This window comes from Oenanthe melanoleuca, chromosome 4, assembly GCF_029582105.1.
Source record: "Oenanthe melanoleuca isolate GR-GAL-2019-014 chromosome 4, OMel1.0, whole genome shotgun sequence".
Taxonomy (NCBI): Eukaryota; Metazoa; Chordata; class Aves; order Passeriformes; family Muscicapidae; genus Oenanthe; species Oenanthe melanoleuca.
In genome coordinates, this window is record NC_079337.1 from 29,844,769 (window position 1) to 29,860,481 (window position 15,713).

General features: G+C 37.9%; 1 protein-coding gene across 3 annotated transcripts in view; it reads left to right on the forward strand.

The window, feature by feature from the left end:
• The window catches only part of GRIA2 (glutamate ionotropic receptor AMPA type subunit 2), an 88,810-nt gene that overhangs the window by 31,329 nt on the left and 41,768 nt on the right, over positions 1–15,713 (forward strand). For all 3 annotated transcript variants that reach the window (XM_056490282.1, XM_056490283.1, XM_056490284.1), the window contains exons 3-4: positions 9,395–9,634; positions 13,731–13,927. In XM_056490282.1, coding sequence (XP_056346257.1) covers positions 9,395–9,634; positions 13,731–13,927 — 437 coding nt within the window. The remainder of the gene's footprint in view (positions 1–9,394; positions 9,635–13,730; positions 13,928–15,713) is intronic.

A 15,713-nucleotide genomic window follows, 5' to 3' on the forward strand; every position in this document is an offset into this window, starting at 1 on the left:
TGGCTTGCACTATGGCTCCAAAAAGCCAGTAGTCTTTTCTTAAGTTTATCTGCTTCTACATGTAGGAGGTAATACTTTGTTGGACACTAAATTTCGTGTTGCTGAAAGGTTGTAATTGTTAGGAAGGGTAGAAACACAGTTAGGAAGCCGACCAGGCATATTTGCAAGGTGAGTTCTTAGATTTGAAGGAAATTGATTGACTTAAAGTTTGTGTAATCAAATGGAGACATAATGGTTTTTATTTGGGAGGAGAGAAAGAAGTGAGGTAGGGGAGATAAGCTTCCTGAAGAATATCTGGATTTTGGAGACAATATAAAGTTATATTTCTGTTACTTAATAGAGTTCCCAGGCTGCTATATTTTGGGTTCAGGAAACATTTCTGGAGAAGATGGAGATTTGGACAAATACACTAGGATCCTAACAGTGAAGAATTGTGTAGTAATTCTGTGGAATATGAACTTCTTTTTTTCTTTCATGAGGAGACTTGCGTTTTAATTTTATTCCAGGAATCTTACTTGATTTGTAACAACATAATAGTTTTAACATGATTCTTTCCAATGGTGTTGTAATGATTTCTTTTGCATCATGGTAATTATCCTAGCAATGAAAAAGATTTTCAAATGCTTTACAGTGCACAGCCAAACAATCTGTAATTGAATGCAACTGTCATTGAAACAGACTGTTTTTCTGACCTGTTGTTTTATTGTGAACATGATGTTTATTTACCACCTTCATTATTGCAGCATTAGCATATAGAGAAGCTGTGCCTATCATAATGTACTTTCCTAACAGATGGCTACTAACTTCTTGAAGGCTTTTATGTACTTGCTTAAAATATCCCATGTTGGCACAAAATTTCTTTCCTCAGTGTGAAGTATGATTGACTGGTTGAAATAGATTAATCTGCCTTTCCTCTGTCTTTTGAGCTTGTTTTGTACTGCAGCAAACCAGAGTTTGAGTCTAATTTTACAAAATGATCAAAGCTGGTTTTGCTAATAACAAGGTGTGGAAAGTTCCATTAAATTGCATAATCTCTAAGCAAACAGTTCAGGTTGTAGCAATAACTGAAGATGGCATTTCTGCCAGGAAAGGTGCAAAAAAATATCCTTTGTATCTGCTCTGCTGTAATTGTCCTCTACAGACATTCCAGCCTCAGGATTTAAATTCTTCTTTTTTCAGTTTCTGAGACTATGAGAATTTCCCTAATCAGCTCTGTGAAGAACTGAGCCACCCCCCTTCCCCCCGCCCCTCCCAGCGATACAGACCCTTGGCTTGTGAACTCACTGTCTGTTGCTATAAGTCACGTTTTGTGCAATAATGCTGAGTGTATCCGTGAGGAGCACCATTACTGGAGTATTTCTGAGCTCCACATTGTTCTTTGTGTGTGAGCTCAATATTCAATTATCACCTTTCCCAATGAGGTCTCGTTTGTTTTGGGGGGTTTTAGCCATAAGGTATGTGTGTGAACAATCTGCAAAGAGGAAATATACACTTTAGGTCAGTATTGAATAACTATAATTTTAGGCAGATTTTCTTAAATGCTTAAAACAAGATAAAACTCCACATTTATCAGGGCTGGAATTAAAATTTGCAGAGATAAAAGGGAAGGTCTTTTCAGAGTAATTCATTGTTTTGTTATCCAGAAGTATAGTGTATTTTTAGCTCTGATTGCCATTGATTTTTTTAAATTGGCATTGATTGCCTCTCATCTTTGGTAAAGGATATCTTGGATTTTTAAAATGCCAGCCTTTGTTTGGGTGCTGTGCCCTGTGTTTTATTGAATACTACCATGAAGCTTTGATCTGTTATCTTTCAGTTATTATGCTCTTCTTTGAGCCTTGGTGAACTGTTTTCTTCCGAATTTCAGTTAGCCTTCCATGGTCTTCAGAAAAAAATATTTCTATCTCAGGTTTTTCTGCTTAAAACATGCATTTTTGTGGATCTTAATATCCCTCTGGATGGACTTGGATGATTCCTTATGCCCTGTTTAATTTTCCTGAGGGGAAGCTTATGTCTAGGAAGTAATTGTAGGATCTGAATGGGTAAAATAGACCATGCAGACTATATCTATAATATTATCTGAAAAGAATTATTTAGTCTAGGGAAGGGTATGCAGTATGCTGTCTGCTGTGCTGCAGTTTTTGTAATGGCTTTGGAAGAAATCCATACTGGCTTTTCTGTTCACTGGTTTTCTAGTACAGTTTCAATCATACATGAAATCTTTCTTTTTCTCTGTGGTTCCTGCTTATTTTTTGTTCCATCTATTGTTCCTTTCCACTGTCTGCTGTCTGCTTATTTATAACATGGTCTTTTAGAAGCTGAAATGATTGTGTAAACTGGGCATTCCGTTTCCACGTCTTGTTCCTGGCTACTTCCAACTCATCTATCAACTTTTCAAACCAATGAGGGTTTCCTTTGTGTTTTGGTCTCTTTTGGAGAGGCAGTGCTGGACCCTTTCTTAATACTCATGGTATAGTTTCTTCTCATAGGAGTAAGAGAATGATAATTCTGTAGTGTGTGATTATTATTGCACTGAATACTTAGTTCTCTATTCTAATATTTAAACAGTTTGTTGGCACTAATAATAAACCAAGGTATTACAGTAAAATAATATATAAAGCCACATTAATACTGGACAGCATTTGAAATCTAAGCATCAAATGGCAAATACTTTCTCATTTTAAATTTTCATCTTTGGACAGAAACCAAGTGTCAAAATTCTCATAAATAAAAACTCAGAAGTATGTCAAGAGTCATGATACCAGTGTTTGGAAATTTACCTGTAAGCAGGTACTATTAGACATTTTTTTCTGTAAGTAATTGGCGTTTTGCTAATTTTCTTTTTCCAATTTAATTGTCTCTGAATGTAAACAATTATTAGGTTCACTACTTTCCCTTTGAAGAGTACTGAAGGAAGAAAATCTTGGCTTAGGAGGACTTAATCAGAAAGAGTTTCTAAGCATATGTATTCAAATCCAACTGTTTGTATGTGATTTAATGAGTCCGTTCTTCAGTCATGCAAACAAGCTATCATTCCTTCACTGGAGTCACTTCACTGTGTAAAGCTTAGCATATTTGTAATATGTTTGTATTTGGAATTTTCAAGTGTACTCTTCAGTTGGCACTTCCTGAGCTTTGAGTATAGGATGATATACATCACAGAAACATGCTCTATATGATGAGAGGCAAAGAGTGTATAGTACTGTATTTCTTTGATTCTGAAGAACCAGTTATGACCACAGTGGTAAAATACCAGATTATCCTGCTTATAGAGTTCATTGACAAAACAAAATAGAGAAATGGAGAAAGTGGGAAAGAGAGAAAGGTATGAATGCATTGTGGCAAAAAGGAGTTCTAAGAAGCAGCAGATGTAGTTAACAATGGAAGAGTTATTAATGGAGCAAGCAGTTTTGCCTGCCCTCTGACAGGGCACCTATTTCTCATTGCAAGCTTAAGCTTATGTTGTTGTTGAACAAATCTGGACCCTAGCTTTTGAAGTAAAAGTTTAGGGCACCTTTTTGATGCTCTGGAAAACAAAGGCAAGCTAGGTTTGTGCCTAGCTGTGTTTGTAGAACAAGAAGTCAAACATAAAATATTTAAACCTTAACTATAACAAAACCTTCTGGTAATTGTTCCTTCTTGAGAATCTTTATTTACCATGTTTTTTGGAATTCACAGTGATTTGCCATTTTAGGAGAATCTCTTTAGAAAATTGATCACAAAATGAGCTTACTATATTTTTCCCCTCTTGTTGCTAAGTAAGCATAGACTATTTCTTGAAGGGACCTCATAAACCCAAAAATCTCAAATTCATATAGGAGAGCTTGAAAGAAATGAATCCTGACAGTTGGTTCTAATGTCATTAATGAAATAGATCTTTTGTATTTCAATGGCTTATGAGTCCTAATCATCATTACTTTTTTTTACTCTAATAATTGTGAACAGCTTGTGATTCACTATTATAAAACTAATGTCTTCCAGCAATAGCAACATGACTGTAGATTTAGTCTGAGGTGGGAATCCTGCCAAAAACAATTGCAATTTCTGCATTATCCGCTGGGTCACCATTATATTTAGAAATACAGTCCCTTCTTTTCCCTTCTGCTCCTAAAAGACAAAGAAAAATCCCATAAGAATTGCAAAAATTTGTCTTTAGACAAAGTCTAAATGCTTATTTGTAGCACTTTTTTATTACATAGCATAGGTGCTTGCCCACTTACATTTAGTAGAATTTCACAAAGAAAAGCACAACACTGAAGTTTTTCTGTGTGACATTGTGACAATGATCACTGCTGATGAAAATTTATTTTTACCTGATTATAGGTGATCCTCATTTCTCTGGCTGAAAAAAATAAAAAAACCTCAGATGTGGGTTATGTCCATACTTGAAGATTTGTGTTAGAGACATTTTATCTCACATTAAGGGAGCCCTGGTTGAATTAAACGAGATTTTGCATCTGTTTGGCAGGTTTCGTAATAATTTTAAAAATACAAAATGTTTTTGCTTTTACCATATTATTTGTTGGGATTGTTTACCTGTGTTATGTGTGTAATTCAACTTTTAAACCTCAGCTCCTCTAGGTACTTAGAATTGCAGTGACTTTACTTTCCCAGCTGGAGATGGTGCTTTTTACTGTCCTTCACTTTGTGCAGGAGACAAGATCAAAATTCCAGTTTTACTAGGCTTCCCCAGAAGAAGACATGTATGTAAGGACTGATGATTTATCAGATGTAGAGACCATTAAACAGAGAGTTGTTCACGGTGTTAATCCAAGACTGCTGCATTTAAGTAAGTTGTGATGAGAGGTGGTATGAGTTTGTGTCTTCTGAGGGAGGATGTTCAGATTGAAAGAATAGCAGTTGTCTTCTGAAGAGAGTTGAGTGGGTGCATGTTTGTGTCGCTGAAGAGTTACAGTGAATCACAGGCCAGTGCTATTTGCAGGTCCTGTAGGTGGAAGGTGGAATAACACCTTTTACCCTGTCATGTGTTAACCCTACCAGCTGCAAAGCACTCACACAGCGACTCACTGTCCCCTCTGTCCCCAGCATACAGAGGAGAAGATAGGAAGAGTGAAAGTGAGAAAACTCATGGGTCAAGATAAAGGTCTCCAGTGTCAGGAAGGTGAGGAGAGGATGGGTGGTGATTCTGAAAAGGCATCACCTATGATTTGCAAATTTTCTGGTTGTTGGCTTAGAGGGAACGTTATTCCATCTATCCATAAAATCACTGACTGATGATGGAAGAAAAGCAGTGTGACAGGACAAATGCATCCCAGGTGTTGGCAGTAGTGACATAAAACATTTTTATTTTTCAGTGGTCCTTTGAGACTGTTCTTGTATCTGTTACCTTATGTTCAGTATTAAAATGGTTTAATACAGAAGGTCACAGTAGTGTACAAATAACAGTCTTTGCAAGATTCTCATCCAGGAATCCAGAAGTAAACTGATGCTTTATTTTTGGTACATTTTTGAAGGTGAGTTATGAGGCATTAATGCCTTTATTGTAGCAAGTTCAGATGGTATTTAGCCTTCTTTGCACATGGGAAAAAATTATTCATGAGCGTGTGGGGAGGTAGTGAATTGGTTTTGCCTCAGCGAGAGCATAATGATGTGGAATAGAACAAGGCATTCCAGTAACTTAAACAGTAAAGCTGTTCAGAAAATCCTCAGCCTTTTTCAGAAATCTTTGTTCAACATGACCCAGCTGCCCAGAGACAGGGCTCAGATGGGGGCATGCTGCCACTCAGGTGTTGGGCTGGAGGGTGGAGCCTGCTCTTACCAGTACTGAGCAGCAGCAGTGAGCACGCGTGTGTGCCTGGGAAGGGAACTCCTCTGTGCTTAGTTATAGAGTCCTGGAAGGTGAGTGCATTGAGGAGTAGCAGGGAGGGAGAGAGAGAGACTAAAGCTATCTGCTTTCCCTGACACAGGCTGGACAGGCAGAATGGATGATTGACACAGAGGATTGATTCTCTTTCTTCTCTCCACCTGGGTGAACAGTGACTTAAGGGATAGGGGGCAATGGTGACGGGTTCCTACCTAGTGTAGCTGGTGTGTCTCCTCTGTGACTGCCCCACCTTCCCAGGTGCCCTCCCTTAACAGGTATGAAAGTGAAACTGAGCAGTAACGAGGACAGTGGTTCATCCAGCATGGAGGTGTTCCTGAAGTTGGCCTATGCTCTGCATCAAAACTGCTTCCATAAAGAAAAAAGATGGGTTATTTCCATAGGAGAGTCCCCTCCGAAAAGGGCAGAAGGTACCTTGTGCCCGGCAGCCCTGCCTCCCTGGGGCTTGGGTTTAAGACATGAAGAGGTTTCCTGCCATCAATACTGCCTTTGATTGCTTATCCTTGATTGATTTTTTTCATATAGGCAGTAATGAAGTTGCAACTAGAAGTCTGAGCAAGTCCCTGAGGACTGTCTCTGAGAGCAGCCAAGAGACTTCAGGGACTTGGACAGTTAGTTGAGGGATCAGGAGCACAAGTGGTGTTTTCTCTATCCTTCCAGGTGCAGAGAAGATGAGGGAAGAAATAGAAAAAAGCAGCAAGCCAGCAGATCAATACCTGGCTCTAAGCCTGGTGTCATCTGTAAAACTGTGATTTGGGGTTTTTTTTTTGGTCATGGGTCAGTTGACATGACCTCAAGTCTGCTAGGACTATGGAGGTTCTGTTGTCTGGAAATTAGTAAAGGTGACACCCATTTGCAAGAATTGGAAGGATAACCTGGCCTGTCAGCCAAACCTTGGTGCTGGGGAAGGTCATCTGTCACAAGTCATGCGCAGGTCAAACAGGTGATCAGGTTCAGCCAGCACAGATTTGTGAAAGGCAGGTTTGCAGCCTTATCTCCTTCTATGGCAAGACAACCTGCCTGGTGGATGAGGGAAAGGCTGTGGATCTTGTTTACCTGGCTTTAGTAAAGCCTTTGACACCATTTTCCACAGCATTCCCTTGGAGAAACTGACTGGTTACGGAGGAGTAAAAAGCTGGCTGGATGGTCAGGCCCAGAGAGCAGTGGTGAATGGAGTTCCATCCAGCTGGCAGCCAGTCACTAGTGGTGTCTCCCTGCACACAGCGCTGGAGCCAGCCCTGTTTGATGTATTTATCAACCATCTGGACGAGAGGATCAAGTGCACCCTTGGTCATTGTGCAGAGGACACCAAGTTGGGTGGGTGTGTTGATCTGCTGGAGGGCTGGAAGGCTCCACAGAGGGATCTGGATAGTCTGGATGTATGAGCACTACCAGCTGGGGGAAGAGCAGCTGGAAAGCTGCCCTGTGGAAAAGGACCAGGCAGTGTCCTGGTCAAAGCACAGCCTGCTGAACATGAGCCAGTGTGTGCCCAGGTGGCCAAGAAGGCCATTGGCATCCTGGCCTGTATCAGAAGTGGTGTGGCCAGCAGGACCAGGGCAGTGATTGTCCCCCTGTACTCAACACTGGTGAGGCCACACCTCGAATGCTGTGTCCAATTCTGGGCCCCTCAATACAGGAAGGACACTGAGGTGCTGGAGCATGTCCAGAGAAGGAAAACAGAACTGGGGAAGGGTCTGGAGCACAAGTCTTGTGGGGACCAACTGGGGGAGCTGGGGCTATTTAGCGTGGTGCAAAGGACACTCAGGAGAGACCTTATTACTCTCTACAGCTGTCTGGAGGAAGGGTGTAGCAATGTGGAAGTTGGTCTCTTCTCAGATAACAAGCAATAGAGGAGGAAATGGCCTCAAGTTAGGATAGAGGAAATTTAGACTGGGTGTTTAGAAAAATTTATTCATGGGAGGGGTTGAGAGGCATTGGAACAATTGTCCCAGGAAAGCTGTTGAGTAAGAATCATGGATGTCTTTAAAAGATATTGAGATGTGGTGCCTGGGGATATGGTTTAGTGATGGACTTTGCAGTGCCGGGTTAATGGTTGCGCTGTGATCTTAAAGGTCTTTTTAACTCAGAACAATTCTGTGATACTGTAGTGATTTGCAATTAGAATGGAAAAGGTTTGACCATCTTGTACTCTAGCCCTGTAAAACCTGCAGCATCCTTTTATAAAGAGGTGTTACTCATCAAGTTTTTCAATCACTTGTATTTTTTCACCTGAGGCAAAATTTTGACCTAATTAAAGTTAATAGATGAGAACTTAAAGACTGGCAGACTCAGGATTTCACTCATCCTGTTTAGGTGCTTTTAATTGGAGTATAGGAATAATTAGGGTTTGAGAGATGAGCAGTAGCATAGATACATAGGCACTGCCATGAAAAGAAGATAGCAATGAGTAGTAACAGGCATAAAGGGATAATATTTCTTTTAAAAAAAGAAACACAATTTTAAAAATAAAGGTATAATAATTTTGAAAGATAAAAATTTATTATTAGTTCAAATCTAGGAAATTCTAAAAATAAACCAACTTATTTTTGCCCTTGCATGAATTATATTCCAGGATTATTGCACTAAATGGCTGGGCAAAATTAGCATCAATTACACTGTGATTTCTATCTCTAAGCAGGTCAGGTGTCTCTAGAAGGATGTGTCTCTTGTTCAAGGTGACTCTGCAAACCAAAGAATGCATAAGCGATAAGTGTGAATTAATCAGAGATTAATATTTCCTTATAGTACCCTGGGTTAAGAACTTAGGCATTAGTATACCCTGCAGTCTCAAAGAAAAGAATACCCCAGAAGAGCCAGCTCTTTTGCACAGGTTGTCATGGTCAGTCACATTCATAATTGGCTTGAATTGTCTCCACTGATAAAAAGTGAATGATCAGCATGTTATTTACACCTTTGAGGTTATTCTTCCTGCAGCATGACTGCAGGTGTCATCCAAAAGGACCAGCTTTTGCTGAGTCCTACAAAGCAGGAATTAAAATAATGCTTTGTTTGATACAGCAGGGTTTTAAAGCAAATGGACTTCTATTGCTCTTGATAGGTTTGAGTTCAGTTTTGGCTTTGTGTTTCTACAAATGGAAAGTTATTTAAAATATTTTGCAAAAAGCTCAGTGAGTCTTGACCTCAAAGGCAGTTTATTTTTAGCATAAAAAAACATTATCTATTTCCATGATGCTATGTGTGGCCATAATGTCTCATTTTTTGAATTGCAGCTGCCATTGACGTCTGTCATCAGTGTTCTTTGCAACATAAATTGAGTTTAAGAATAAGTTTGTGAATTTTATTTTTGAATTTATCATCTAGGAGTGTGCACCATATATCTGATGCTTTCTTTTTGTTTTTTTTTTTTTAGTGTAAGTTTTATATTATATTGCTGATTGATTATCTCCATAGTGGAGTATTTTTTTTGCCTGGTAATTATGTGATCAGACACTTTTCAGACATACATTTCTCATAAATGTATACATTATAGAGTTTTCAATAATTTTTTTAAAATAAATTATCCCACTAATTTTCTGTCTTTCTTCTTTCTAGTCTGCTCCCAGTTTTCAAGAGGAGTCTTTGCTATTTTTGGATTCTATGACAAGAAGTCTGTAAATACTATAACATCATTCTGTGGGACTCTTCATGTCTCCTTCATAACTCCCAGCTTCCCAACAGATGGAACACATCCCTTTGTCATTCAGATGAGACCTGACCTCAAGGGAGCTCTTCTTAGCTTGATCGAATACTATCAGTGGACCAAGTTTGCATATTTGTATGACAGTGACAGAGGTAAGGTGTGGTACTTTTTACCTGCACCCTGTTTGGCAGGTGTTTCTCCTTGAAATCTGGAATTCATATTAGATAAGTAAATAACTGAAGAAATATTTACCTCCAACAAGTATAAGTGTAATTGAATCAAGTGTTTCTTGAATTTAGAAATGAGCTTTTGGGGCAGAAACAAAATCGTTTAAATGAGAATGAAATTATTATGGTATGCATTAATAGAATTCCAATTGTTAGGCAATGTGACATCAGTTTCTATGTAAATTTTTTTCTTTTTTTGTTAAAGAAACATCTAAGGAGAAAAAAATCTGAGCATGAAATGGATGCAGTCAGTCCCTACTTCTTTGAAGACTGCTTTTGGTATTAAGTTCCTTGCCTGTGTTGAACTTAGATTTTATTGTTGATGTTGATAAACCCAAATCCATTGCTTAGGATTAATTAACTCCACCATACAGCCTTCTCATGCCCTTTTGTGGCTGTAGTAGTGATAATAAAGCAGTTTTTGAACTTGAAAATATCACTGGCAAACTCTGGTATATCATGGTATATCAATTAGTTTCCTGAGAAGAAGCAGCTTTATCCAGAAAAGGTGGGGGTTTTCAGTGCCTTTTCTGGAATTCCATTATTATCATACCATTTTCAGGATGTCCTCACCTAGTAGTCCTTGGCTTTCTTCTATTCTTACCTGCTCCTGTTCCCTTTAAAGAGGACATTTTGTGGCTTGTCTGCATGTTCATTGATCAGAGTTAAGGACGTAATGCATTTTAAATTTTAAAATGCTAATAGAGGTAAAGCATGGTTATACCTCCATGGTTTATTGAGTAATGGAGTGACTAGATTCCCTGCATTCTGATGCCATTTTATGCATGATGTTCAGAAGCTGAAGGAGTCTCCTCAAGAGAGTTCTGGATCACTTTTGAAAACTCTCAAGTTAGAAGAACTAATCCTGGTGTGTGGCCTCCAAAGATAAAGTCACATGGAACAATGAATTCTAAGCTAATTTCTCTGGCAGTTCCTTTTCAAATTCACATTAGAATCAGAAACATTCCCGGACATTTAGAAAGAACAGATGTAAAACTATTTTCTTAGCCAGTACTCTGTCAATCATCTAGCAGTGGGCAGAATGTGACCTGCATGTGATTTATATTTTGGAAATACTGAAAAACACATAGTTCTTGTGAGCTTCACTGTCTGGATCTGACCAGGAATAAGAGCATGAGATTGTTCTTTCTAACCACCCTCTGGTTCTTCCTTTCTTTCTTACTTGTTACTAATTGTGGCAGGGCACCTCAGTGCCTCAGCTCCAAGGCGTGAAGCTGCTACCCTTGAGTAAATGGTTGCTCCTCATTGCTCCCCACAGATTGCATGAGCTCAACCTGCTAAGTCAAGCAGTTTGTAGCCTACTACATTGACATCAAATCCTAGATACAAAAGTCCACAGTTCCTTTAAGCACTTTTGCCTGTTAATGTAGTGACAGTGATATATTTATATCACTGTATATGTAGTGACAGAGTATATTTAAGGAGTTATATAGAATTGGAGGTGTTTCCACCTTCAGAAGTGAGATAAAAAAGGCAGAGAATTAACTCTTCGTGGAAGCTATGAAGGCTAATAAATATTAGTTTGATGACTTACTCATAAATAATCATTTATTGCTAGTGATAGATCACCTCTGTGGTTAGGAACTGACTGGCTGAAGTACAGGACAATTTCCTGTCATTCCTGTCCATAAGGAGTGAGACCATTCAGTATATGTGTGCCAGAGCTATTACTGTCTTAATACAGTAGTTATTCTCATGTAATGTGTAATAGTGTCCTTTACTATCCTTACCTCCTCTCTGCCATTACTAACAGTGAGTTTTGGAAAAGGTAGTAGTATTATTGTAAGATTCTATCGGTAAAAGAATTGCTAAGTTATTCAGCCTCTGTTCAGTCTTCCTTTTCTAAGCTCACTGAGTTAGGAGTTCATCTCATGATAACCAGAAGAGATCCAGGACATGAGTTTCCCAAGCAGAAGTGCTCCTGCAGCTTAAAAAATCGCAATTGAAATTGCTGGAATTTTCTCCTCTGCAGAGTCTCCCATTTTAGTTGCTACTCTCCAGAAAATGTCACTTTCACAGAAGTATTGCTGCAAATGCTTTCCATTTGGTTGTTTTGTTTCTGGTTGGGTTTTTTTGGGTGATTTTGCAATGTCTTACTGCTTTCAGAATAAACTAAGCTGTTTGGGGATGACAAATCTGCCACCCAAAAACCCCCCAAGCAATTCAGGCAGTTATTTGATACCTCTATGGAGAGTACCTTAAGAGAATAGAAATCCTAGGAAAAATAGAACATCAGAGGAGTAAAATATAGGAATCCTTTGCAATGGGTGGTATTAGCATTAATAGTTCTTCTTAATTGGTGCCTAGTTGAGATAGTTTAACTCAGAGCAAATTTAGACAGGTTGGAGGACCTGAAATCTGCTAAATGAGATTTGAAGCAGTTATTCATATAAATGTGTTTCAGTTTGGCTGATTCGTCTTTTTAAAAAAATTTAATTTATCATTTCAAGCAGTATTTTGAGGTTTAAATATACTTTACTGCTTTTTAGTGTTTTAAGATGCTCCCTGCATCTCTCAGTTTGCTTACATTACTAATCTTTCCCTTTTAACAGAAGTTCTTCTTTAGCATAACACAAGATTAATCTTTAGCATTTGAAATAATTTTTATGTACCGGTGGACTGTAGTTATCTGTGATTTCAAAATAAATATTCTTTATATGACATACAGAACTTAATATCAGTCTTTCTTAAAGAGACTTGAAAAAAATAGAATTATGTAAGATAATAATTCAATTTACGCATTTGGAAGCCAGCCGTTTTCTACCTTTGCTTGTGTAGTGCTGTATGTCATTACCATTTTCACTGATGAAGCTGAATTGCTAAACACTCACCAATCTTAATTTAATATTATACCTACAGACTGTGAGACAAATTAATTCTTAGTGCTCTCCTTCTATGTTTATGGACATAACCATTATTATTTCTCATGAGAGTTATACCTGAAGCTCCCTTTACATACCACATCAGAATTTGTCTCAATTGACTCCCAATGTTTAGTGGTTTCAGGAGAGAAGAATGTGCAAAAGTGTAAATTCACTCATAAGAAAGTCTAATTTTTTTATTTTCCTATAATAGTATCTGGTATCCCTAAAACTGCTCTCTAGAATCATGTAGGAATTCTGGTAGGTGTTGAAACATGGTAATTCTCATTCTTGTACTGCTGGAAATCATTAAAATTGTACTTTTTGTATAGCAGGAATTAATTTCCAGCAGTAATTTTCATATTTCTCTACTACATTATTTCATCCCTAAAAAGTCAAATCTGTCAAGTAAATTCTTCACTGGTTTTACAGCAAATTGTAGGCAGTATCAGGGACATGCCAAAAGTACAAGATGGAAGCAAACTTCTCTACACTGCTTTTAGGTGTTAGCATGGAGCCTGCCTATCTATATGGAAAAATATATCTCAGCACATCTTTTATAATCAGGGATGTGACTGCAGGCAACAGAAATAGTAAATCCATTACCATCACTGCAGAACATGGGAATCCTGCCACAGACTTCAGTGAGGTCTGGGTTTAAATAAGCAGTATTTAAGTACCCGGTACTGCTCAAGTGCTGAGAACAAAAACTGATCAATTGCTTTTGTTTAAGCAGCTGATCCTTTAATTAGGCTGATCCTTTTCTTAATAAGCCACTGATTCTTTTGCTCTAGTTGGATCACTTCTCTCCTTGAAGATCTCTTTCCCACTGTGTGAAATTCCAGCAGTGGATCAGTGAAAACATCAAAATCCAGTTCTGAAGAACGTTGAGCCAAACTCAAAGGCTGTACTTAGGAGGCTTTACCTTGATGACTTGCAGTGATGCAAATGGAAATTTCATGCAATAATAATTGATTGGGCCCATGTATATCTTAGTTTCTGACTTCTACCTACTTGTGACAGGTCAAACAAGTTACAGGAGATCCTAAAAAAGTAATCTCACAAATCACATTGCATAAGCTTGTTAATTACTGAAGCTTTGTCAGTCATATCTTCTGTTTTCTCCTGTGCTTCGCTAGGCCTATCAACATTGCAAGCTGTGCTGGATTCTGCTGCTGAAAAGAAATGGCAAGTGACTGCTATCAATGTAGGAAATATTAACAATGAGAGAAAAGATGAAACTTACCGTTCACTGTTTCAAGATCTAGAGGTGAAAAAGGAAAGACGAGTGATTTTGGACTGTGAGCGTGATAAAGTCAATGACATTGTTGATCAGGTTTGCTATTCTCCTTTCTTCAATGACAGCACTTAGCAGTATTCCATAAGTAAATGTAATGAGTTCATTTGCTTTGATGGTATCTTTGTGATTATTATGAATCATTTGACAGTGACTAGTTTGTATTGAGGACCACATACATGCCAGGCAGAAAGTGAACATGCAAATCCTGTAATCCATTCTCTCAAAGGCAAACTAATTCATCTGGATGATCCTGTATAGTTTTTTATCCTGGTTATTTAAAATAAAACCAGTAATTTACAAAATACCTTGTTCAGACTATTTCACAACCTAAGTAGTGTACTTAGTATGTTTGGTATTAAACACAGTTGATACACTATTCTGTCTGGTCCAGTATAGGTAGACTTTTTACACCCAGAAGGTATTTTCTCTGTCTAATGCATTTTCTGAGAACCTTTTATGTCTTGGGAAGACTGTATCACAGCTTCTTTCTCAGTTAATGCACATGGAAATTTATGTTTTGGAGCTCTTTGTTATTTGTACTTTCCTTGCTTGTCTCTTCATTTTGTGTCACTCTTAAAGTGTGTTAACTAAAATTGGATGCTGTTTTTCATAGCTAAAGGCCTCCTGAGTTTTAAAAAGAGCAGCAAAATCTGTCTTCTATCCACCCATCCAAATTATTTGCCAAAATGATTTTTTTTTTTTAATTTTGTTTTTAGCGACATTATCACGGTGCTCTGATTCAAATTACTGCATTACTTTGAAATCCACCACTTCAGTCCTAGTGTCTAGGAAGGTCTAACTGGCTCTGTACCTTGCTACTTTTCATGCATGCAGAGCACAATGGAAAATTGTAAGGATAGTTCCCTGTTGGCTTGAGCTTCATCATGTGAGACTGTGCAGCATCACTAGGGATGTATCATCAGAGTATGAATGTATTTGTTTGAAGGTTTTTGGAAGGGCTTGTTATTTTGGTCTTTGTTTTGAAGGTCTTATATTTTGAAGAGGCTCAGACAATGAGCAGTGTCCTTAGTGGAGTACATTCTCTTTGTGTGTTTTATTTGGAATTCATATCCACAAACTGTTTTCCTAATTTTTCAAGATAAATTTGAAGTTGATCCTGTTCTCAAGCATTTGATCTCCAAGAGTGTGATCTCTCTATTATCTGCAATTTTTCAAAATCATATTTTCTGACTTATCAATGTCGAGAAATTTACAGTGCTCTGTTTTTGACATAAGGAATCCTTATTGGTTTACTTCAGTTGGTTCTGTGTGGCTTTTCAAATGGTTCTCAACTTACCTTACAGTGAATTTTTGTCTTGTCCATGTCTCTTGTGAGTTTCTAATGATGTCCTACAGAGCAATCATCTTTTTGGACTCCGGATACATCACATCTGCTGTTTCCTGATTATCAGGCCAGAGAAAAGAAAGATACTGCTTTGACGTATTTCAATCTTGGCAAGACTTTTTTTACCAGTTTTCTTACTATCCTATACATTCTTTTTAAAATAAGTATGTAATATTCCTTTTAATTTCTGATATGAAACTTTGACTGTAATTTTCTTCAGTTTCACCTTTCAGCCACTTTTATAGACAAGAACCTTCTTTACCCTTCAGTTACCACTCATTTTTGTTTCATAATAGACCTATTTTCGTCATTATCTACTTCCTATTTTGATTGCAGTTTTGGAATATTTTTCTTGCCCTAATTGCACTTTGATAGATTCTGCCTTTTTTAGATGCTTAGAGCTTCTCAGCTTATCCCCATAGACTTATGCTACTCCTTAAGCATACAGATGGCTAAGATTTTGTTTCTTCTGTTTTG